Consider the following 23,885-nt stretch of genomic DNA (forward strand, 5'->3'; position numbering starts at 1 on the left):
TGTAGTTGTCACATTGAAAAGCAAATACATTTGTAACCTTTGGGTTTTTTTGGAATTAAATTACATTAGGGGACCCACAACCCTTCAATTAGCTAATACATTTAAACATTTTGCTAAGCAGATAAGGCACTGGGAACACTAAATGTAACAGCATTTATGCAATACCTCTTCAAATTATGAACTGAGTGCTTTTTGTGTTACAAAATAAAAATTAAAAAAAAAGAAAGGAGGCTCTACAAAATAGCTTAGAAAAACAAGTTTTCTATTTATTTAAAAATAAGTTTGTAGTTACTACATTGCAGGGACAGGAATTCTTACACATACATTCTAGTTTGTATAAAAGGATTCAAAGAATTATGCTTCAAAACTAACATAGAAAGTGTCCACCTAACAGTAAAGAAAGGTCCAATCAATATGTACAAAAAGAAAGGGCGCTGCTATTCTGGTGTGAGACTGCCATTTATAACATGGTACTTCAGGTTTCCAGAGAGAAAAACCAAAAACCTCAATAAAGCTAAATAATTAATTTCTTTTTAAAACTCTGTTACTTATTACATACAACAGATCTGCTTGTGTTTAACGCTGTTTTCTGTACAAAATAAGCATTTTAATTTGAAAATGTGTCAGTTTCAACATTAACCCTCTAGGTCAGTTACTTTTCAAAAATTGAGCTACATTCTACACGTCTAAATATCATGTGACAGGATTTAACAGTTGTCTAAAAGATCTTTAAATAAGATCCCATCTTCTTGCAGTTTTAATATGGTCCAAAAATGTAACTTTGTATTTTGTCTCAATTTATAACCTTTCATTGTGATCTATCAACACAGCACAATCTTAAAAGTAACGAGCATGTGTACATCTGCATCATAGGTGTGCGTACTATTTATCATCTCAAACCTATTTTCTTAGCTCCTTAAACGTAGAAACTCAGAGCCACCCACTATTATGTATTTGGTTTGTGCCATATAAGGTTAATTTCCTGATGATTTTATCTGCATTAAAAAAGTATTTAAACATGGAGCTATCAAAACTAAAAGTAATATATATATTTATAGCTCATAATATTTTCTAATTGTTTTATTACAGTGTGTACAAGGCTAGTATCTGGAGCGTCAAAAGTGGTACTTACAGTCTTTTGAATCAGTGTGACCTCTTCTTGGGTATTGTACATAGTACAAAATGACTTTCCATCTGGAGTGCCTAGCTCAGTATAATTGAGAACAATAATAGCTTCTCAATAAATCTAATATTTAGTTCAAATCACTTGGAAACTTGGGACATGAGAGGAACTGCAAGGAGGCAAGTGAGGAAAAGGTATATTTTTCAATTTTAGTTAGAAAATAAATTGTCACCTAAATTTAACTAAACCACTTCTCAACCTGTTTTAAAACAAACTAAAAAAACTAAATATGGGATAATTCACAGAGCATAAAAGTCCTTCCCCTTTTGTGACTTTTAAAATCATGTATTTCCTGCATATATGGAGGACACTTATAGCCCTTTTAACACTCAAGTTATCTTGGTCCTTTCAACCTACTCAAAAATAAATTTCAGGTGAACAAAAACATTCAGAATAACAATTTGTCTTCATTAGGTAGAAAACAGTCAAAATTGCTTCCAGTTGACATCTGAGAGAGAGGTATATATGCATGTATAAAATGGAATGCTAGAATTAAACACTATAAACTGGAGAAGCTAATTTATATTACAAATCATATATCAAAACATGTAAATAATGCTATTATCATTATAAGCAAAAAATGTTATTTGAATACTTTTGTTAAAATGTCTGATTAATCTACTGCACTGCAGATAAGGGAGAATTTAAAATGTTAACATACATGCTACAAGGATCTTTTGTTGATCACTGTATATTACATAATTCATTTCCAAGTGATACTAGATTCAACCAAACTTCGTGTCTCAGATGTGACCTAAGCAAGCTCACAAATACTCTGCACATTTATCTAAATAAATTTAAAGAGGAAGATCATTGTTACAATACAATCAAATAGTCTTCAAATTTGTGATGTTGTGCAATAATAAAAACAGTGAAAACAAGGCCAAATCTTTAGTTCATGAATATATGCAGAAAATGGTTCAATGCCATAATAGTAGACTGAAAAGAATACAATTTTTTTAAAAAGTGTATGTCTACTGCCCAGTTATCAAACTGTAATCAGACTGTTTAATCTGCTCATATACAACATTCTCTAATTTTATAACATTTCACTGGAACTCAAGAATGTTGGGATCAAAGGAGAGAATATTAGGGTTAGGTACTTAAAAATGCAAAAACTGATTCACATTTTCTAAGAATGTAACCAAAAGCTGTATTCTGAAACTCTGAATAAACTTAGTATTCTTTTATGGCTCATCTAAGACAACTGTCAACATTTCCTTTGACCTATAAACAATATATACCTGGTGTTAACGGACTCAAAGAAGAGATTTTTCTAGCGGTCAAACAGAACAAGACTATGGTGATGACTTAAATTTCTCAATTCAACTTTTGCAGTGTATAGAAGCTAAATTATAAAAATATAAAATCTAGATATATCTGGTTATTACTAATACATTTTAAGTGTTTCAATTACAAAGAAGCTGATCCAAGTCATTTTTGCCTAGGAAACCAGTGTCTAATAATATGCAAATAAGGTGATAAGTATATAGTGCCTTTAGAATGTATTTAGAATAATACATTTACTTCGTGCAGGTTAGATGGTAAATACCGTTTTTTTGCTCAAGTGTTAGAACTAATACACCCTACGAGCAGTAAATTTCACTCTTGAGACTGTGTACGCTCTTCCTTTCTTTGTACACACCTTAAAACTATACACATATTTTTTACAAAAATGGATTTTATAGCCTTATTTTCTAATACAATGCAGATACCATCAGGAAATTGCATGTTTCAAATAGATTGCCTTCAAAAGCAACAAATTAATGACTTAAATTTCAAACATACACACTATTATATTCAATAATGGTGTAACCAAGAGACTCGTTTCACTATACAACCAAGCCATCCATTTCTGCATTATGAAGAGTTTAACTACTGAACTTTAATTATATAGTTAAATATATTTGTTAGAAAAAAATAAATATACAAAAAACCTGAAAATTTTGAAATTATTTTCAACTGCAAAATCACAGCAATCCAGTTAAGATCTGGAAAATGGTTTACTTAATTTCACAGGAGGATTTCTGTACAAATTTAGTTACAAACAATCTAAAAAGCCCAAATGCATGACTTTCCATTCTTTTTCAAGACATAATCAACTGACAGCTAACATTTATCCCTACCAGAAATATTACAGAAATAATTATGTAATGTATTTTGCCAAGGTTCAATTAAAGACTTTATTTTTCTACACCAGGGCCATGCTGATACATATTTTCCCCATCCTCACTTTTTAAAAATGTAGTATCTGAAAATTTTGGTTACATTTTTGTACCATACCAGTCCTCAGAAAATACTACATTCTTTAAACTTTTTAAAAAATGGACAATAATCTTTAAACAATAGAAATGGTATTTATGTTGGTTTTTAAGGTATAAAATAACTAACTGTACCATAAACAAATAAATAACTGCTTTCCTTTTCCATAGCAGTACATATAGCAATACATTCTCCTAAGTCATATAGTTATCATTTACAATAGACAACTTAATTTTACTAATGATGCAAAAAATAATAGAATACAAGGCACAATCATTAAATGGAATTTTTCTTTAGGGTGTATACTGACATACCAGCGTGAAGGATACCGTAAAAAGTGCAGAAAAAACACAATGTGCAATGAGACCACTGTATAAAACATGATTGCATAAAAAGTGATTTGGCCTATTTTTAAACCTTTAATAATTGAAAATAACCAATCTTCCCCTTAAAATTAAACTATAAAGTATGACATTTTAAAATTATTTTTATTCTACCACTATCTAAAAAATCCTGATAAAAGAATTTATACCTGGGTAATAGCATATAAGTATGTGTTTGTATATATATTCAATTATACCCATTTGTCAATATATACACATACACACACAGACACATTTCTTTGTAAGTCATTTTAGCCTATTAGATATGTCTAAAGTTTAGAAATGACATTAATCCAGATTAACAAGTAAACATCAAATCCCATACCTTTTTCCTGTTATTTTCCTTGAATCCTTTAACCACTTAAACATTTTCTCTAAAACATCTCTGTCAAAGGACCCACCAGTGCATTATTTTCTACTATTAGTACCAAAAAAAGATACATCTCAGCGTAACTCTTTAATAACTTGCTCTTTAGAATAATATATAGCCTTTCCAATATTGAAAAAGTGTATGCTGTCCTGACAGTCAAAAACAGGCTTTCCACTGCACTGATTCTCAGTCTTTGGCACAATAAACAGAGATTGAGTGATTGACGTAAGAATCAAGGTCTGAAAAATTAGACAGTCAAATGTTTTCCAATGTGGATATGTTTCCTTTTCATCAGTACATTTTTCTCTTAAGTTTGGCAGAAATGGAATACAGCAAAAGCCTCCTCTAGATTCTCTGTAGATGAACATTCTATAATTAAAATTAAACTTTTCAGGGTATCAAATGGTGGGAATTTTAAATTTACCTTTAGAGGAAACACAATTCTTAATTCACTGCTACTCTCGTTAACACCTGTCCTCCTAGGGGCAAGACTTCTGTATAAACAGAAATGTACCTGGCTTGGTCAAAAATAATTCATTTTAACATAAAATGCTCTATCACTAAGGAATATAATATGCTCCTTAAGAGTGTAGCAGAATGTCTTTTCCAGAAAAAACTGGGAGTTCATTATAGAGCCTCAATTTCTTTTGCTTTGAACAGTAAACGAAATGAATGTTGAAATGCATAACCTATCTAAGGGCAATAAATAGCAAACATTTAAAATATATATGTATATATTTATATATATATATATATTCATTTAAAGAAGTGAAGTGTCTTGTAAGTTTGTTTGTTTTTTTTGCAAATCAAATCATAACATTCCCATTATCCGTCATAGCAGCAAGGAAGCAGAAGCCTTAGTTCTACATACTCCTTAACTGTACCTGCTTTATAGATTTTGAAGTAAAATATTTTGGTGCAAGTTACCACCCAATTAAATTAGCTTTTGCTTTTTCAGTCAACTTTCGGACTCGTCCTCTACTAGAGGTTCCAAAAGTCAAAGAAGTGTCTTCAAACAACAGCTGCCTTTGCTCCTCTTCAGAGTCATCCTCGTTATAGAAGGCTGTCCTTCGACCTTGATTTCTAGTTCTCATGTGAGGTTCAGAGCCTTTAAGTTCCTCAAATTCCTCTTCCTCATCCATGGGATCATCTGTCTTTTTCCGGTTACTTCTCCTTAGCATTTTAACACCTGTGGGAACTATGAGATCTGAGTCTAGTTTGTGTGTCTTCATCTTCCTTTTGGGTTTTCTGCCTCCACGACTCTTTTTCTGTAACAAATCCTCCTTTACAATATTAGTTTCGGAAAGAAAACTGCAGGTTGAGGAAGGAACTACTTCATCTCTGATGGGATGCACGCTATTTTGCTCCGAATCTTCAGGCTTTGTGTACTGGAGCTTTTTGGGCTTCCGGCCCCTCTTCTTGTGTGTGACTTCACCACTGCTGTTATTAACTTCCACCTTAGGTTTCCTCCCAGGCCCCCTCTTCACAAGCTTAGCCGGCTGCCCTCCATGGCCATTGACTTGAATGCTTCCAGGTACAAGAGCATTGTTTCTACAGTCAGCTGAAAGGGAACAACAGTGCACTTAACATATGAAATTGCTTCTTATCTGACCCTCACACTAGTCAGGAAGTCCACTGCTATACTTACACATAATGATAGAATCCTCATTTTTTTTATTAGTTTGAGAAAAAGAACTGACAAAAAGCTAATAGCTTAATGATATTATTGATCTTCTATTTAAAACTCAGAGGAGAAACATCCTTAATGAAGTCACTGATGACTTGACCAGAGAGAAATGAAAATCAGCAAATAAATTACCTAAGTTAACACTGCAAATTATGATAAAGCTAGAATTAGCCAAGTTTCTTACTCCTACTATCTTTACTACACATTCTAATGTATGAGCATTGTTTTCATTATAGAAAGTAACCTGTTTACTCATATGGAACTTCACCATAACAAAGCATTTTAGGGTTTAGTTCATTAACAGGATTTTCCTATATTCCTACTATCAAGTAGCTCAATCATGGAAAATAATCTTAGCATGCTTATTTAACCCTAGACTGGATGTGATGACCATGACCTCTCTTATATCAGAGAAGAAATTTATAGTCTAAGTATTTCTTTACATTCCTCAGAAGTAAAAAAGGATTTCCTCTTCTACTAACTCCTATGCTAAATGTTTGAGAGTACATATACTGGAATAATTTATACCAGTTGTTCTCCACAGACAATACTATGGCTTTGATATATCTATCCTTTTTACAAGAGTAGAAATAAGTTACTCTTGCTCACAGAATTTTTAAAAGAGGGTTAAGAAAAACAACTAAATGGCAGTTTTCTTCATAAGCTGTTTTTGGAACAGTCCTATCTCCTTATATTACTGAAAGGCAAATGATTGATTTATCACCCTAAGCAATACTAGTTGCATGTATCAATCAAATCCACTATGTGTGTCACTATTATCAGGATTAAAATGCCATTATAACAAACCCTGTAATAAAGGCTATTATGCTTTATTTAAAAAAAAATCCAAAGATCAAATTCTAGATTTGTAGGAACTGCAAATCATGAACTGCCTTTCTATGGTTTAAAAAAAAAAATGCTTATTACCCTTTCAGATGAAGAAAAAGATGACAAACAGGCACTACCCCTTTTTTTCTTCCAAAATTCTACAGTTTGTGTCATTAAAAGGAAAGCGTCTTCATTTTTTGTCCGGGGCTTCAATCGTAGAGTGCTTTGTAAATTTCAAGAAATAACTGTCTCAGAGGAGGAGTCTCTGAAGTAAGAGCAGGGTAAGAAGGCAATGCCCTCAAACCCTGACCCCACAGTACTAATAACTTTTCTTCAGATTAGTGGTTTTGCGTAACAGGCGGAGTGCTGAATGGGAGAAATGTGTGTGTGCATAAAGTAGTCAGGTATTTTCTAACTGATACCCTTAATTTGCCTGAGGACTCTAAAGTTCTGTGCTATCCTTCCGTTTGTTTTACATAGGACTACTGTCAAATAAATATCCAGTTAATATGTTCTACAAAAGTTCTACAGACTGGCTTCAAGGACTCCAGGAGGTAAGCGGGTGGGATGGGGTGTAGTATGTAGGTGTGTGTGTATGTTAGTCGCTCATTCGTGTCTGACTCTTTGTGACTCTATGGACTGTAGCCCACCAGGCTCCTCTGTCCATAAGATTCTCCAGGCAAGAATACTCGAGTGGGTTGCCATTCCCTTCTTCGGGGGATCTTTCTGACCCAGGAATCGAACCCAGCTCTCCTGCCTTGCAGGTAGATTCTTTACCATCTGAGCTACCAGGGAAGCCCTTGAATTGGCCCAAATTTTCTGTGGATATGACTATGTGCATTTTGGGGGGAAAAAAACTACAAGGTCTTCAAACTTTACAAAACCTAACAAGGTTAAGAATCAATGCAGTTCTTTTAAAAAGGAATTCAAGAGCTAAAAAGCTTTTGAAATCATTCATTTGGACCTGTACTATCCTATGACAGTATTACCACTAACCATGTGGCTACTGAGCACTTGAAATGTAACTGCAATTGAGGAACTGAATTTTTAATTAAATTTGAATATTGAGGTAGTATACATTTTGAAATACTGATTACACACTGAAATGATATTCTGGATACAATGGGGTAAATAAAATATGCTGCTAAACTGGTCATTTCACCTGTCTGCTGTTGCTGTATGTGGTTACAATAACACATGTGGCTTGTATTGTATTTCAACTGTAGAGCACTGCTCTTGTTTCTAATAGCTAATTCAAGTGCCAATATGTATGTGGTAAGTCATCATTTAAGAGTTATGTCATAGCTTATCATATTTCTGTACTTGTACTGGCATATGTAATACCCAAAACCTATTGATCGAACTGGCTACTGAACCTCCACTATCGTAATGCTAGACCCAATTCTCTACATACATTTGATTTCTCCAGAATTCAAGACTAACAGAAGCAAGGCCAATATAACATTCAAACTCTGAATTCAGTTCAGAAAGGAAACTAATGTAAAAATGTAAAACACTCACATATAAAGTCATTTGATGATTTATTTAAACACTATCTACTATATACTAAGTACAGGTAATTAAAATATGAGCAAACACAAGTTTAGATTCTTCTGGAGATAGACAATGTAAAAAAGAATAACTCTATCAATATTATAAGGGCCACAAAGGCAATGAATAGGAAACAACAGATAGGGGAAAAAAAATTCAAAAAAGGAAGAAATGACAAGAATATTTAGAGACTTTTAAGTGGTTTAGGATGGCTGGAACAGAAAAGGGAGAAAGAAAAGTAAGGACAGCCGGAATGTTAGGCGACATTAACATTGTTATATAAGATTCTTCACTGCTTGACATAAACAACATTAAATTCTGATTCCATGTATGATTTGAAGGAAGGGAAAGATCTTAATTCTGTGTGTGTGTGTGTGTGTGTCTTGTGCACACGATGAGAAAGGTCACTGAAACGTGGAAGATGGACTGAGGAAGAGCTGAGAACTGAGGCAGGGACAGCAGTTATGAGTGCAGGACAGTCTGTGGCTGTGAGAATGGGACAGAGGAAACAGATTTCAGAGATGTGAAGGAGGCAGGAAGAAATAAGCACATTTGGTTGCTAAAGAGAAGGCTAGGATGACTCACTGATTTTAAGCTTATTTAGGTGGGTGGATCCCAATATCATTAATCAAAATGGGGTCACTTCAGTACAAAAATTAAATTGTGAGAGGTTTCTTGGGGGAATATTGAAAAGGAAATGGTCTAGACATACTCTGGAAGTCATGACAAAAAATGCATACATATCCTTGAGCTGTCTGCTACCAAGAAGACATAATTGTTTTAACATGTCATAGGGTGTATTTTATCAGTTACTTTCTCTATCCTTCAAACATAAAGGCTTTACAATGAAAATCTGCAGACAAAAGAATCTGAAGAATTTAAGATTTAAGAATATGGATTATTTAAAGATCAATATGCTGAATTTTGTGATGTAAAAAAACTCGAAAAAAGAATTTTTTAATGCTATACTGGGTTAACTAAATTCAACTTATTTAAACTTCTTGGAGATACTTTTTTGGGTTCTGTAATAATGAAGTTAAAAACTACTAAATCTGTATCATTAAAAGCCTCTGATTTTAGAATATGATTTTTTTCTTCATACAGCAAGTTTTTGTGGCTTTTAAAATTTAATAATACCGTTTGCCTTTGGTACAAATCAAAAGATGTCTCAGTAAATTTATCAACTGACACAGAATATATGACTTAAATGAGCAACCTAAAAAATGAATGTAAGTGTTATCTCCAATAGAATCATCATTTGTAAGTCTACGGTACCTTGCTCAATGACAGGTGATGACTTTGAGAGAGGGGGTGTCTTTGAGAGCACAGATGATTTCATTTTACGTTTGGCTGGCTTTTCCTTTTCCATATTTTCTTTTGTAGAATTATTCCTAGTGCCATGACTAAAATTGGACTGACCAGGACTTGAAAGAGTATTCAAGGTTTTGGAATGTTTCACAGAATTCTCTAGAACTAAAACACACATACAGGAGATTACAAGCTAAGAGTTAAATTATTTAACCTTCAAACAAGCAAGAAGGTTAAGATTACATCTAATGTGAATTGTGTGAATTAGCCAATAAGACAAAACCTGGAGGATGCTTAACCTTCTGTAAGAAATCTACTTTCAAAAAGGGAAAAGGCATACATAATAATTTCAGTGCTTTCAGAAGCTGTCCAGTCACCAAAAGATTATTAAGGCCAAGTGCTGGCAAACTGCTATCAAGTCTGGCTTCCAGGATTTAAATTTAGGCAGTTTGGATCAGATTTGCTATTTCTCCCACCATTTTAAGCATCATCTTATTATACTGACACTCCTAAACCTCAGTATCTTTATCAATAAAACAAAATTTTTTAAAAAGTGCAAAAATGATAAAACAAAAACTACTTATAAAGACAAGTAAAAGTCCAGTGTCTGCTGGAATTTACTAAATCTAATATATCCCATTTGGTAAAGTAAGTACTTAAATTAAAAAATGCATTATATATATACACTCTAGTTTAGAAACTGTAGCTGATTCTTACTTGTTTTCCCCGGCACTGCAGATGTGTTAGCTTTTGAAATAAAAGTCTTTGCTGCTGAAGAAGTAGATGGTTGCTCAGTGGTAACTGGATCTACCACCACTCGATTGCTTCTGGTTCGAACTACAGAAATGGATTCTGTTTTACCATTTATCTGAGCAGTATTGTGCCTTGGTGGTATTGACCGTGTAGGTGCAGAGAATGGAGAGGTAGTAATATCTGACTTCAGCTGGGGTTTTAAGATCCTCTTTTTCCTTTCAGGGCTGTAAATAAAATAGTATCATTAGTCATTCTTGTAATTCTATGGGGATGAATAAAATAGTTTTATAATACTGCTGGATTCAATATTTGTACTGTTATGAAATATGTTAAAATATGAGATTTGTAGTGGATTTCATATGGTTGTGAGCCTTTGAAAAGTGAATATTTAGTGAAGGATTGCTGTAAATGCTATAGTTATATGACAGAAAGCATGATGCCATCACTATCCTAAAAATGCTGTTTAACTGTACAGATTTAGCAGTTTGAATTTAAGCACTTACACTAATATAGCTTTAGTTAAAAGATTAAAAATCCTCCACATCATAGGAACTTGCATGTCAAATATATCATTCTGCAATATAGGGAATAGTAAAGGAAGTATTAAAAAACACTAAGTTCTATCACTTAGATGACAAAGTTATATAGATCAGTTGATGATATTTAAAAGAAATCAAATACCTTGATGCGGCACTACTGGAAACAGAGCTGCTTCTATTTCTTTTCCTCCTCCTTTTTGTTATTGTATTTCTTTTATGAAAACGAAGGGCAGATTTATAATCCGATAACACTGAACTAATGTGTTCTTCAAAAAAAGCAGATAGGCGCAAACTCATGCTGTAAATCTAGAAAGAAAAAAAACTGTTCAAATGTTCTGCAAAGAAAATGGCTGTTCAGAAAATATTAACATATAAATTATTTTTCTAGCAAAAATCTTTTAGAATTTAAAATGTTACTTTTTCTCAATCTCTTTTGACAAGCACTAAAACTGAAGCATTATTACAATTATTTTTTTATTTAGCATTATGACAAATTATTTTTGTACTTGGCTAAAAAAAGGTTAATGATATTTATAGTTTTACTCATTTTTTTGAATTATAAGAACCATAAACGGAAAAAATGCTCCTTTCTAGTAAAGCAGAACATAGCTGAAAAAGTTAAGCACATGGACCTCTAACATGTATCAGGACAGTACATACATGGTATCTATTCAACTATACCATCTTTAAGACAAGTAACATTCCTAAACATTAAATGACATCATCGTTTTTCACAGAAGGAATAACGTTTTTCACAGAAGGAATAAAATAGAAAGATGTGAATTCTTCTTTCCACTAGGTTAAGAACCTAATAGTTTGTCAACTCGGCTCTAAATTTTAATTAAATATAGCATCTAGTTATTTAAAATACTTTTCTACTAATTTCATTTAATTTAGACAGAAAAAAAGCCATTAAATTATATACCCTTGATCTTTTGCTTGGTGTATATGCTTTGGAATTACTGAAAATAAGTCTGACATCTTTACATAACTCCATTGGTGACTCATAATTCCCAGCTTCTAAAGTCTCTCTAACGGTAGCAAAATCCATTGGAGTGTCAATGATGTCTCTGTAGTCCTAAGAGAAGGAAAACAGGTCATATTATTAGTAATGATGATGCATTATTTCTCATAAAAGAGTCATATACAATTTCTGTGATGACTGCAACTACTAGAACTATTAATAATCATTTCTTGTTTCCCTCTTCAAGGTTCCTTTTTTCCCAAATCACTTTTTATTTTTATTTTTCATGTCCCTTACCTTTTATTGCAATCAACACAGGATTTCTCTCATTCAAGAACTTATAAATTCTGCTTTTTTTTTTTCTGCCTTCAGAAAGAGGTATAGCATGGAGTTGTGTTGGGAAAAGGAGATTAAAACAATATTGAAAAACTCAGTTCTAAAACTACAAGTTTGATGTAAAAAACCCAAAACTTTATGCTACACATAAACGCGTGAGGCTTCTTATTCACTGAAACATAACTGTATCTTTAAAACTGACATAAAAATAACGAAAATATAACATCACATTAATGTGAAGGGCTTAGTTCTAATAACTTCAACTTCAGTAATACAAAGTACAATTGGGAACTTTGCACAAATCAAGAATTATGAACGAAAACATCTGTCACAAAGTCTTTATACTTCATTTTATGGAGGAAAGTGCAATCACTCAATCTCCCCTACTCAACCGTGTATAAAATAAAGCAACAAATCAGAAGTAATAGAAATAGACAAATGAAATGAGAAAAAAGCAACAGACTAGTTTATAAAAGGGTCTAAACATGCTACCTTTTAAGAGGAATAAATAATACTATACCTTTTCCATAGCCCCAGAATATGTAATTGTATTTTTTGGAATATAGTAACTTGACTCTACCCCATCAAGTTTAAATTATGATCAAGTATGTTTGATCATAAAGCAAACAGTAAAACTACCTTTTACCAACAGGGACAGCTTTCTTTCTTTCTTTACAATCTGCAATGCCTTTTCTTTTCATTTCTTGTCTTATTGCACTGGCTACAATTTGCAGTACTATGTTAAAACAGCAGTGGTGAGAATAACAGTAGATTTTTGCATCACTCACAACCTTAGGGGGAAAAGCATTCAGTTTTTCATGTTTAAGCATGAGGTTAGCTGTAGGTTTTTTAACAGATGTTCTTTATCAAGTTATGGAAGTTCCCTTTTATTCCTAGTTTTCTTTAGAGTTTGTTTTTATCATTACTGGTGTTGTTTTCTTACATTATGTAGGTCTAGTTGATATCCATTCATCATAGGGTCAACTATACTAATTATCTTACTTTCTGTATTCTTGATACTCTTTTGACACTTGGGGGGGCCATACAGGCCTAAGGAGAGACTGCCTCTTTCCAAGGACTAGGCAATTCTTAGAAATAGCAAAGGGTTGTGCTAGGAATGTATCTTTCATATGCAAACTACCCATGTCCTTAAGCAACCACACACCAATCAGTATTTCCTCTGCCCTGAATCATCCCAGGTCAGGAATTAATATTAAGACACCTAAAGACCACCCTCCTACCCCGAAGTCCACTGGAGTAATTCAAACTAGCCCATCTTAAGCTGCTGACTAGGCCCAGCCTTGCCTCTCATGGAATTCTCTGGCCTAAGATTTTCCTTTCCTCCTATCTTCTGCAACCTGACTAAAACCTTGTGCTTGCCCTGTAGCCTTAGGTGGCATCTGGTTAAACCCTCTCTGGGACAAGCAAGTATAATACATTTCTTCCTTCCAAGACTTATTCTCATTTCCTCCCATGGCCACAACGATTTCAGCATACCATAGCCAACGTGTCATTCTTAAAAGAAACGCGTTCTAAATTTTGTCAAATGCCTTTTCTGCACTGATATGATGTTATTTTTTCCTTAGTAAATTTTCCTTAGTAAATCAATTACAATGATTGATTTTTAAATACTGAAAACAGCCTTATATCCCTGGGGAAAAAACCCACTCAGGGTACAAAATCATTTTTATATACTGGTGAATTCTATTTGCTGATATTTTATTAGGAATTTTTGCATTTTCTTCTTTAGTACAGTTTTTGTCTGTTTTTGACATCAGGATAATAATTAGCTTCATAAAATGAGTATAGAAGCATTCCTTATCTTGAGGAAGAGAGTGTGTAGAATTTGTGTTAATTCTTTAAACATCTGGGAGAATTTTTCAGTGAGGATACCTGGGCTTAGAGATTATGAAACAACACTTGGGCTTGCAAGAAGCAAAGGGAGACCCACAGGTTCCGAGCACAAAGACCTGAACCCAGAGCCCTGCAGCACTAACTTGTTTCTTCTAAAGGTTTTCAGATGGTAGGGTTTGAATTAGCCTAATTTATCACACTGTTGGAATTAAAGATTTATCTTCTATATTTAAGATTACATGTTTCTTATTTTTAAATGGCAAGAAAAAAGTCATTTTATGGTATCTATCTATCGATGAAATTTCTCTATTTTCACCATTGCAAATTAGAATACATATATAACAAAACAGATTATAAAGTTACAACAGATACCACAACCAGGTCATGATCTCTTATAAAAATTTTAATTTTCATTTGAAACCATGAATGTCATCTGAACCATACAGTCTTTGGTAAATGAAACAAAAAATACAAAAATCACTCAAAATTAAATTTAGATTGCTAAGATTGCAATAAAAAATAAACTTATAACATGTTTATTCAAACTTTTTACCACGAATTCCATAAAAATCATAAATTGGCATAACCTACATATACAATAACACAACCTTACATTTACATACAGTGTTTCAGTTTAAAATCTATTTTAATGTTTAATAATAAGTAGTAATATTCTCATTCCATTTCTATAACTCTGTAATAATGATTTAGATTTATATTAATCTTAGAGATTATAATAATTATTAATAAGCATTATTCTTGTTTCCTAGATAATTTCCATAATAAATCCATAAAATTAGAATGGAAAAGGAAATGGTAAAAATATACCAGATATAAAAACTAAGTAACTTGCTCAAAACTGTAGAACTGGTAAGAGGCAGAGCTGGGACAATAACTCAATTCTTTGGAGTGTTAGTCCAGGGTTACTTCTCTTTTACCACACTGTTCAATTTAGATGCTCTACATAATCAGATGGATAATGGGAACATGTTTCAAATAAAAAATAAATAAACTATAATCATAAAAATAAATAGTAAACTGTCATGTTTAAGATACATATATATACACAAAAATCAAAGTGGCAAGTATTTTCAAAAATACTTACTGGATATTCAAGAAGATCTACTGGCTGGCGGAAAGGCTCAGAATCTTCACATTGAAATATGAGATTTAACAATTCTTGACACTGTTTCTTCCATGCTTGAATATCATAAGACTGTGCTCTGTTACGTAATCTTCTTCTAGGCTGATGGTCCTAAATTAAATGTTCAAATATATCAATAAAATAACACATAATACAATTTTCATTTTTAATCTTGGATAACTAGGTAATAATAGAGTAATTCAGATAAAAGAAAGCATCACTCATCTAGTTCTGAAAACCATGCATTTACCATGCATTTCTGTGATGGAAGCTGATTTGGAAGTAACACTTAATCTTTGAAACTACTAAAAAGTAAAAAATTGTTCAATACATTTTAATTCATATAAAGTACTTTGTTAAAACAAAAATTTATTACCTTCCTTTTCCGGGTAGAAGTTCCTGGCACATCAGCATCTTCTTTCTCTTCTTCCTTTGAAGCAAGAATTATCAGATTAATAAAATATTCAAGGTTCCACTATATTCTACAGTCTTTTAATACCAATTATCTCCTTTACATTTTGGAAAACCCATAATATATATGATACTCTAACACTTAGGTGAAGGTGAAGTCGCTCAGTCGTGTCTGACTCTTTGCGACCCCATGGACTCTAGCCCACCAGGCTCCTCTGTCCACTTAATTGACTCATTGAAAAAGTCTCCCTCCACCCACTGTTTAAAACAATTTTAACTGAAACAATTCTCATTTTTTTTTAAAGTTAACTGATAGCATTAGGCAAAAAGACTTCATAATAGCAGTTGTCTGAAAACTACTATGTGTAAATTTCTTTTTCTATATAGGACACAACCAATGTAGTAATCATAAGAAATATTAAATACCTCAGAGTCAGACAAAACTTTCTTCTTCATTGAATTGTAGAGTGGAATTATGTTATAACAAGTTTGATCCCTAAATAACAAGGAAATGTTAGTATACAAGATTGGAGTCACTAGTTTTTTGTACTTTAAACCTGTTACTAAAACCAGATTTTAAGATAAAACTTTTGAGCTGAAGACTTTCTTCATCAGTTAACTCCAAAAACAGATGCATACATCTGCCACTGCCCCTCCCCTCCACGTGAAGCCTCCACCCTGGCCCATTTCATCACACCAAGCCCAATTTCCATCTCAGGTTTTGCTCAGGTCACTGCTGTGCCTAGAACGCCTTCCCTCCTTCTTCAGTCTACAAGAGATAGGTAGTTTACCTCCTGTCTTCTATACCTTCTTCCTTTTATTCTTAAGTGTAGGCATTCCCTAAAATTTTGTCCTTAGCTATCGTCTATACCTTTTGCCCAGATCATCTTATATAGCTGCAGTTTTTCTGTGTTAATGAACTCCAAATTCCTATAATCTGGTCTGACTCTTCAAGTGATTCCTACCACCACCTAAAATTCCCATGTCTAAACCTGATTGTCATTTCTCACTCTCCCTTTTCAACTTTTTCTCATTCACACAGTAATGAATGGTTTATCCTATCTCTTCCTTTGCCTCCTCCTTATATACCTAATCACTGGTCAAGTTCTGTGATTCCACCTTCAAAATCTCTTGACATCTGCCTGCTTCTCACTTTGGTAAATTAAGTTTCCATCACTTCTTACTTGGTCAGCTATAGAAGTCAATCTGCAGTCAAATTAGTATTTTTTTAGGCAATTTGCATCATGTTATTCTCATGTTAAAATAATTTCAATAGTCCTTCGTTTTCTGTCTCTTCCCCATCAGTTAACATTAGACACTGCAGTCAAATCAGTATTTTTAAGGCACAGCATGCCTCAATGCTGTTCTCATGCACAAATATTTTCAATAGCCTCTTGCTTCCTATGCTCCTATTTTAAGTCTAGTTTGTTAGATCAGCATTTGAGGTCCTCTGTGATACGGTCAAACTTAAGTTTAGCATTTCTACCACTATTACTTCTGCTCATGTACTCTACTTCACCTGATTTCAATTTACTCAGTTCCCTTAACAAATCCTTACTTCTCTCCCTCATGCCATTCCCCATCCCGGGAAGTGCTTTGCTTTCATCTAACTTTTGAATCACTATCTACCTTGTCCATACATCTCAACATACTTCTCCCTGTGCCTGAAGTCCCACTCTCATAGCCAGAAGTGACCCTATCCTTCATCCAAACATTCACACAAACTCTTTTTACTTTTTCCCTGTATTATAGTTAGTCACAGATTTATCTACCCTATAAAGCTGTATTAAGAGGGTAATTATGCATTTCTTTCTATCTCCAAGTATCTATTACAGCACTTTGTATGTATCTATTACTTGAAATTTGGCCAAATAACTCAATTAAAAAGTAGTTACCAAAATTTCAAGATATACAAAACATCTTGAAAAGTACTGCCAACTCAAAGTGGTTTTTAACAATTATATACCATTAAAAAACTGTATATATCTAAAACCACTTTTAGATAATATACAACATAAAAGCACTATTATTTTAATCTATTTTCATGAGGCATTTCTAAATAACTATTTGAAAGAAATATAATTTCAAAGCCTATTCCAGATGCGATTAATTTGCTAAAATATCAATTTATCATGTGATTCTACTGATCCCTATTTCTTTGGAAAAAAGATGGTCATAACATACATAATAAAACACAAAATTAAAGATTTTAGTTAAGATATTATAAACTTTATAACCAATTTATATAAACAGTTTTCTGAGCATAACTAAATTTTTATTATGTTGATTATCAAGTTTACTGAAAATCAGCAAAAGCCTAGCAACAGCAGCCCTGGAATTACTTACTACTTGAAAGGCAAAGCATTTCCTTAGAGAATAAGGTAGAGGAAGGGCATTAAGCTTACCATACTAATTTTCTTTGGTGGTTTTTCATATTGGAATTACCTACATTCCTTAGCAAAACAAAAACAAACCCATCTAACACCAAGAAAAGGGACCCTATGATTAAGCCGAGTAATGAGTATGAAGCTGAAGATGTTTAAATAAAAAGCCTCAATCCCTTTATATAAAAATGGAAGCTGATAGGAGAGTATTGAAACTTAAGTTATAAAATATCCTATTCTATTAATGAGAAAAAATTATCAAATATAAATAACCTTAATATGAATTCAGAGCTGTATTTTATACAAAACGTATGATCCATTCCTCCAGCTTCAGTTTAGAAGACTCAACTCATTCTATGAATACATAAAATCCATAAGACAAGGAAATAAAAACCCTACTGTCATAAGAAGTATAGCTATCACTCTTGGTATGGGATTAATGAATGAGGAAATAAACTTCATTTTGAAGAAAAAAGGCTTGAATGTTAAGTTCAGTTTCCTGCTGACCTATTTGAATACTTTTTCATCAACCTGACAGGGATAATACAATATTAAGGTGAAAGGTTCTCAAATAAAATGGCAGACACTCATTTAATGTGAAAATCAAACAAGTTAACCTCTGAAAGATTTCATTTTCTTAATTGTAAATTCCAGATAATGACCTCTCCCACCTGTTAGATTTTTATTTGACTTAGAAGAGCTTATTAAGGTACAACATTGCATGTTCAATAAAAGCTTGCTATTATTAGATAACATTGGATTTAGAGAAACATCCATGTTTTCTTATGTAAATCAGAACCCAACTGTAATACAATCTCTATGATTTCGTAATTATTATCAGCCAATGAACTTACATATGCTTCCTATTTTGAGAGGACCTGTGGTTGTATCACAGCACATATTTGTGTAGTATGACAAGACGTATAATAAAAAATGATTGTATTCTGTTTCAACATTTTACATTTTAAAATACCACCATTAATTATTACAGTAATATAATTAAGTGTGGAAAAATAACTCACTTTATAAAATGTAGAAGAAGATCAGTCACAAATTTAGCAGATTTCACAATAGGGCTTCCAGGCTCATTAAATGTTCGTGTATTATGCTCTATATATCGAACTTCCCACATTAGGGAAGAAACTCGCCTTTAAACAAAAAAAATGCAGAAGCCTTATTAGCCTCTTTAAAATAAACTTAGAAATACATAAACATATTTTAAAACCAAGACATTCTAACTTTCTAATTGCAGTCTTAAATCACAGTCTTAATTTGCTATAAAACTCACAACTTAAAAAACTGTTTCCAAAAAAAAACCAAAACTGAACTTCATTTGTGTCATAGGGTAAAAAAAGAGTAGCAATATTATGTATAGGCATAGAAAATGTCTGGATTAGAAACATTAGACTATCAACAGGGCCTTCATTTAGGGAGAGAGACTATAAGGAGAGCATGAGGAGGAGAGAAACAGTGGAGTTTTAGTTTTTCCTTTATATATTCTTTTCATGTATGGTGTCAATTTTAAAAATAAACATATCTAACTTTTTCATAAAAAGGGAAACAACCAATTTCAATCTAATTCTATGGCTAGTAATCAAGTAACATTTAAAAGTGAAAAGCTAACTAAATAGCCTGCTTAAGGGACACAAAAATACAAAAACTTAGTTTTTATATTTATTAACTATACTAAGAAGTCTATCAAAATGAAAAAAAATTTTCTTTACACTAAATTAATGATATAGCTGATCCTTGAACAATGCAGCAGTTAGGGGCACTGACCCTCCTCAAAGTCTAAAATCTGGGTACAATGTTAGAATTGGCTTTCCCTATCCAAGGTTCTGCATCCATGCATTATGTAGTACTACAGGTATCACTGAGGAGGGCGTGGCAATGCACTCCAATATTCTTGCCAGAGAATCTCATGGACAGAAGAGCCTGGCAGTCTATGTGGTCACACAGAGTCAAGACACAACTGAGTGACTAAGCACAGCACAGTACAGGTATTACTGGAAAAACATCCATGTGTAAGTGGACCCGCGCAATTCAAACCCAGGCTGTTCATGAGTCAACTGTACTAAAATTTTGGAGTTTTATTTTACTTCAGTTTTAACTAAAGAAACATCCAAAGGTAACATTTAGAATATCAACCAGCTTAAAATGACATGGAAGAAAATACTCAAAAAACCCTACTGATGTGTAAACAGAAAACAATTATATGGCATTTAAAAAACTACATATATATAACTGTGCATATAAAAGCATACAGAAAAGCTTCTTTAAGTTTCCAATAGCATCTCCATGGCTCATTCTTTAATAAAAGAATCACAGGCCATTTTCAGGGTACCCCATAGAAACTACGTGTAAAGTAAGGCATGAGGATTTATTATCAGTAGGGCAAACTGACAGTGGTTTAAGACTGTGAACTATAAGTTCCAGAGGGAAACTATAAACTGTAGGAAGTCTGAAGCCAATGAGCAGAGGAGAAGCAAAAGAGCCTTAAAGTGAAATCGCACATGATGGCTTCATTATTATGAAATAAGACATAACTCAGGTCTGTAACTACATTATCTGGTTAAAAATCAGGCCATTTCTAACTTAAGAAAGGACTCTGTTTCAAAAGATCTTTTTCCTCAATTGATTACTAAGCTAGGCTAAAGCCAAAAAGCATAATTAAGTTGCAAGGTAAAGAGTACACCTTAGCAATTCTTATGCTGGGCAGAATTTCTATGAGAAAGTACATTTTTAACAATGGTTGGAGATGACAGAAATTTATCCTTGTAGATGTAGTCCAACTATTAGAATATAGAAAAAAATTTACATAGAAAAATATGAATACAAAATATGATGAAAAATTTCCTTAAGTTAAATAGTAACTTAAATAAATAGCAGTATAAATAATTGCAGTAATATAAAACAGGTCACAAAAATTAAGTTTTAATGCAGTGTTAAGTTAAAATGCTATTGGTCTGCTAAGCAAAAGTCATTAAGAAAGATGAAAAGCTCAAAGGATGATTTCATTTATGTCAAAAAAATGAACTTAATCTTACTTTTTGTTAAGACATGTTAGCCGATAAACCTACAAAATCTGCCCAAGATTAGAACTCAATGTTTATCAATACTGCTAAGTAGCAAATGCAAATTAAATGAAATTACATCTTTTAAAAATGCTAGTTATATTTCAAACTAAGCTACAATTGTAATAAAGTAGCCCAAATTTTCCTAATTTCACTTTTAAGAAGTATTCATTAAACTAAATTAATAAGAATAATTTTTAATATTGTTCTATGAAAAATCCATGAACAAATATCTCAATGTGCTCTAGGAGAAAATAAAAATACGTTGGACTACTTCATAAAATACAGTATGAAGAGAGCAACTGTCAATTCATATTTATTTCTAAGTGTGGTCCATAGACCAGCAGCACCCAGCAGCACTGGGAACTTGTTAGAAAGGCAGTATCTCAAGTCTACTCTAAACCTACTACCAGATTCTGCATTTTTAACATGATCCCATTGTTAAATGGAATGTGCATTAAAATTTGAGAAACACTGCCTCGGAGGATCAGTAAATGGGTGACAGAATCATTTAGCTTTCTTTTGGCAGTAGCTACAGCAAGCAAATGATTCTAACCTGTAAAACCTGTTTTCCAGTCTTTGTTTAATCGTACTTAAATCCGTTGGATATGCCACTACAGTGCAATACATAGGATAAGCTTGCAGATCCACAGGAGCCACAAATGCTGAAGCAATATCTAAAATAAATAAACAATTAAGTTTATAAATTCATTTTTTTATTGCTTAAAGTACTTCACAATTCTGCTTGAATTAAGCCTTAAGTTCCAATCCACATAACTATTAGTCTACCACTATCTTTTGACAGAAAAAACATACAGTCTAGCTAACACAGATTCACTTTTTATTATGTCTGCATTTATACTGCAAAGTTCTAGGAATGTTATTCAAAGATTCTTTGGCAAAGATGATAGACAATATATAAATCTGACCTATTAAAGAACATCCACATGTACTTCCATAATTAAAACCAGGTCATTCCTGAATCTGTGTTATGTGTTTGGCAGTAATTGTTTTGACATAATTACTAAAATTAACTTAAGACAGTATTTGAGACAGTAATTCATTAAGAGTTGCCATCTTATAAAAGACATCAGATGAAAATATCATCCAGTATGTGTCTCCAATGTCTTCAGCTCTTATTCACAGTAATTTCTGCCTTAGACTCTTTGAAGCAGATTCCCTACTCAAAGAGTATGTATTTTGTCTACTCAGAGTTCAGATAAATCTACTGTCACTGTTCTTTCTTCAAACAAAGCAAAGCAGTTCATATACCCTCATCTCTCCCTTTACAATATTCCATTGTGTATATGTAAATCAAGTTAAGAGGAAAATGGTAGAGCTACCCACACAACTCAGCTTTCAACTCTTCTCTCCTCTAATTTACATCATGCCAGCCTGAGTATGTCAAGGGTTTTAAAATTAGGTCCTGGAGGATCTACAGGTACCCCTGGCATTTTTGGAGCCCTCACTCTGAAATTCAGTTTGCTGTTGTTCAACTTCTAATTTGTGTGTGACTCTTTGTATCCAAAGGAGTGCAGCACACCAGGCTTCCCTGTCCCACACTATTGATACCATAAATACATCTCATCCTCTGTCACCCCCTTCTCCTCTTGCCCACAATCTTTCCCAGCATCAGGATCTTATTTTCCAATGAGTCGGCTGATCCCCAAAGCCAAAGTATTGGAGCTTCAGCCTCAGTCCTTCCAAAGAACATTCAGGGTTGATTTCTTTTAGGACTAGCTGGCTTGATATCCTTGCAGTACAAGGGGCTCTCAAGAGTATTCTCCACTACCATATTTGAAAGAGTCAATTCTTTGGCACCCAGCCTTCTTTAAGGTGCAATTCTCATATCCATAACATGACTACTGGAAAAACCATAGCTTTGACTACAGGGACCTTTGTCAGCAGTGATGTCTCTGCTTTTTAATATGCTGTCTAGGTTTGTCACAGCTTTTCTTCCAAGGAGCAAGAATCTTGTTAATTTCATTGCTGCAGTCACTATCTGCAGTGATTTTGGAGCCCAAGAAAATAAAGTCTGTCACTGTTTCTACTTTTTCTCCATCTCTTCTCCATGAAGTGATGGGACTGTAGGCCATAATCATGTAGGTTTTTTGAATGTTGAGTTTTAAGCCACCTTTTTCACTCTCCTCCTTCACCCTCATCAAGAGGCTCTTTAGTTCCTCTTTGCTTTCTGCCACTACAGTGGAATCATCTGTATATCTAAGGTTGTTGATATTTCTTCCAGGAATCTTGATTCCAGCCTGTGATTCATCCAGCCCAGCATTTTGCATAATGTACTCTGCATAGAAGTTAAATAAGCAGGGTGACAATATACAGCCTTGAGATACTCTCTTCCCAATTTGGAACCAGTCTATTGTTCCATGTCTGGTTCGAACTGTTGTTTTTTGACCTGCATACAAATTTCATAGGAGGCAGGTAAGGTGGTCTAGTATTCTCATCTCTTAAGAAACTTTCCAGTTTGCTGTGGTCCACACAGTCAAAGGCTTTAGGGCAGTCAATGAAGCAGTAGATGTTTCTGTGGTACTCCCTTGCTTTCTCTATGATCCAATGGATGTTGACAATTTGATCTCTGGTTCCTCTGCCTTTTCTAAATCCAGCTTGCACATCTGAAGTTCTTGGTTCACACAGTGGCTGATGCCTAGCTTGAAGGATTTTAAGCATATACCTTGCTAGCATGTGAAATGAGTGCAACTGTGCAGTAGTCTGAACACTTTTGGCAGGCACTGAAATTCAACTAAAGCATTTATAAGTGTTTTAAATATTTGAGTCTTATGTAAAATTGCATTTAAAAAATCACTTAAAAATATTTGAAAACACTGACTTATGATATTAC

General features: G+C 33.2%; 1 protein-coding gene across 3 annotated transcripts in view; it reads right to left on the reverse strand.

Annotated features, from left to right (window-relative positions):
• Nucleotides 1-241: 241 nt before the first annotated feature.
• Nucleotides 242-23,885, reverse strand: part of PHIP (pleckstrin homology domain interacting protein) — a 121,285-nt gene continuing 97,641 nt past the window's right edge. For 2 of the 3 annotated variants that reach the window (XM_070449816.1, XM_070449815.1), the window contains exons 31-40: nucleotides 21,588-21,708; nucleotides 18,980-19,105; nucleotides 16,000-16,069; nucleotides 15,539-15,592; nucleotides 15,124-15,273; nucleotides 11,790-11,942; nucleotides 11,007-11,170; nucleotides 10,290-10,549; nucleotides 9,540-9,737; nucleotides 242-5,759 (exon numbers count right to left, since the gene is read on the reverse strand). In XM_070449816.1, the coding sequence (XP_070305917.1) occupies nucleotides 5,122-5,759; nucleotides 9,540-9,737; nucleotides 10,290-10,549; nucleotides 11,007-11,170; nucleotides 11,790-11,942; nucleotides 15,124-15,273; nucleotides 15,539-15,592; nucleotides 16,000-16,069; nucleotides 18,980-19,105; nucleotides 21,588-21,708 (1,934 nt within the window). In that variant the 3' untranslated portion in view covers nucleotides 242-5,121. The remainder of the gene's footprint in view (nucleotides 5,760-9,539; nucleotides 9,738-10,289; nucleotides 10,550-11,006; nucleotides 11,171-11,789; nucleotides 11,943-15,123; nucleotides 15,274-15,538; nucleotides 15,593-15,999; nucleotides 16,070-18,979; nucleotides 19,106-21,587; nucleotides 21,709-23,885) is intronic. The other variant, XM_070449817.1, reaches the window with a different exon arrangement.

The sequence above is a fragment of the Odocoileus virginianus genome, chromosome 19 (assembly GCF_023699985.2).
Source record: "Odocoileus virginianus isolate 20LAN1187 ecotype Illinois chromosome 19, Ovbor_1.2, whole genome shotgun sequence".
Lineage (NCBI taxonomy): Eukaryota > Metazoa > Chordata > Mammalia > Artiodactyla > Cervidae > Odocoileus > Odocoileus virginianus.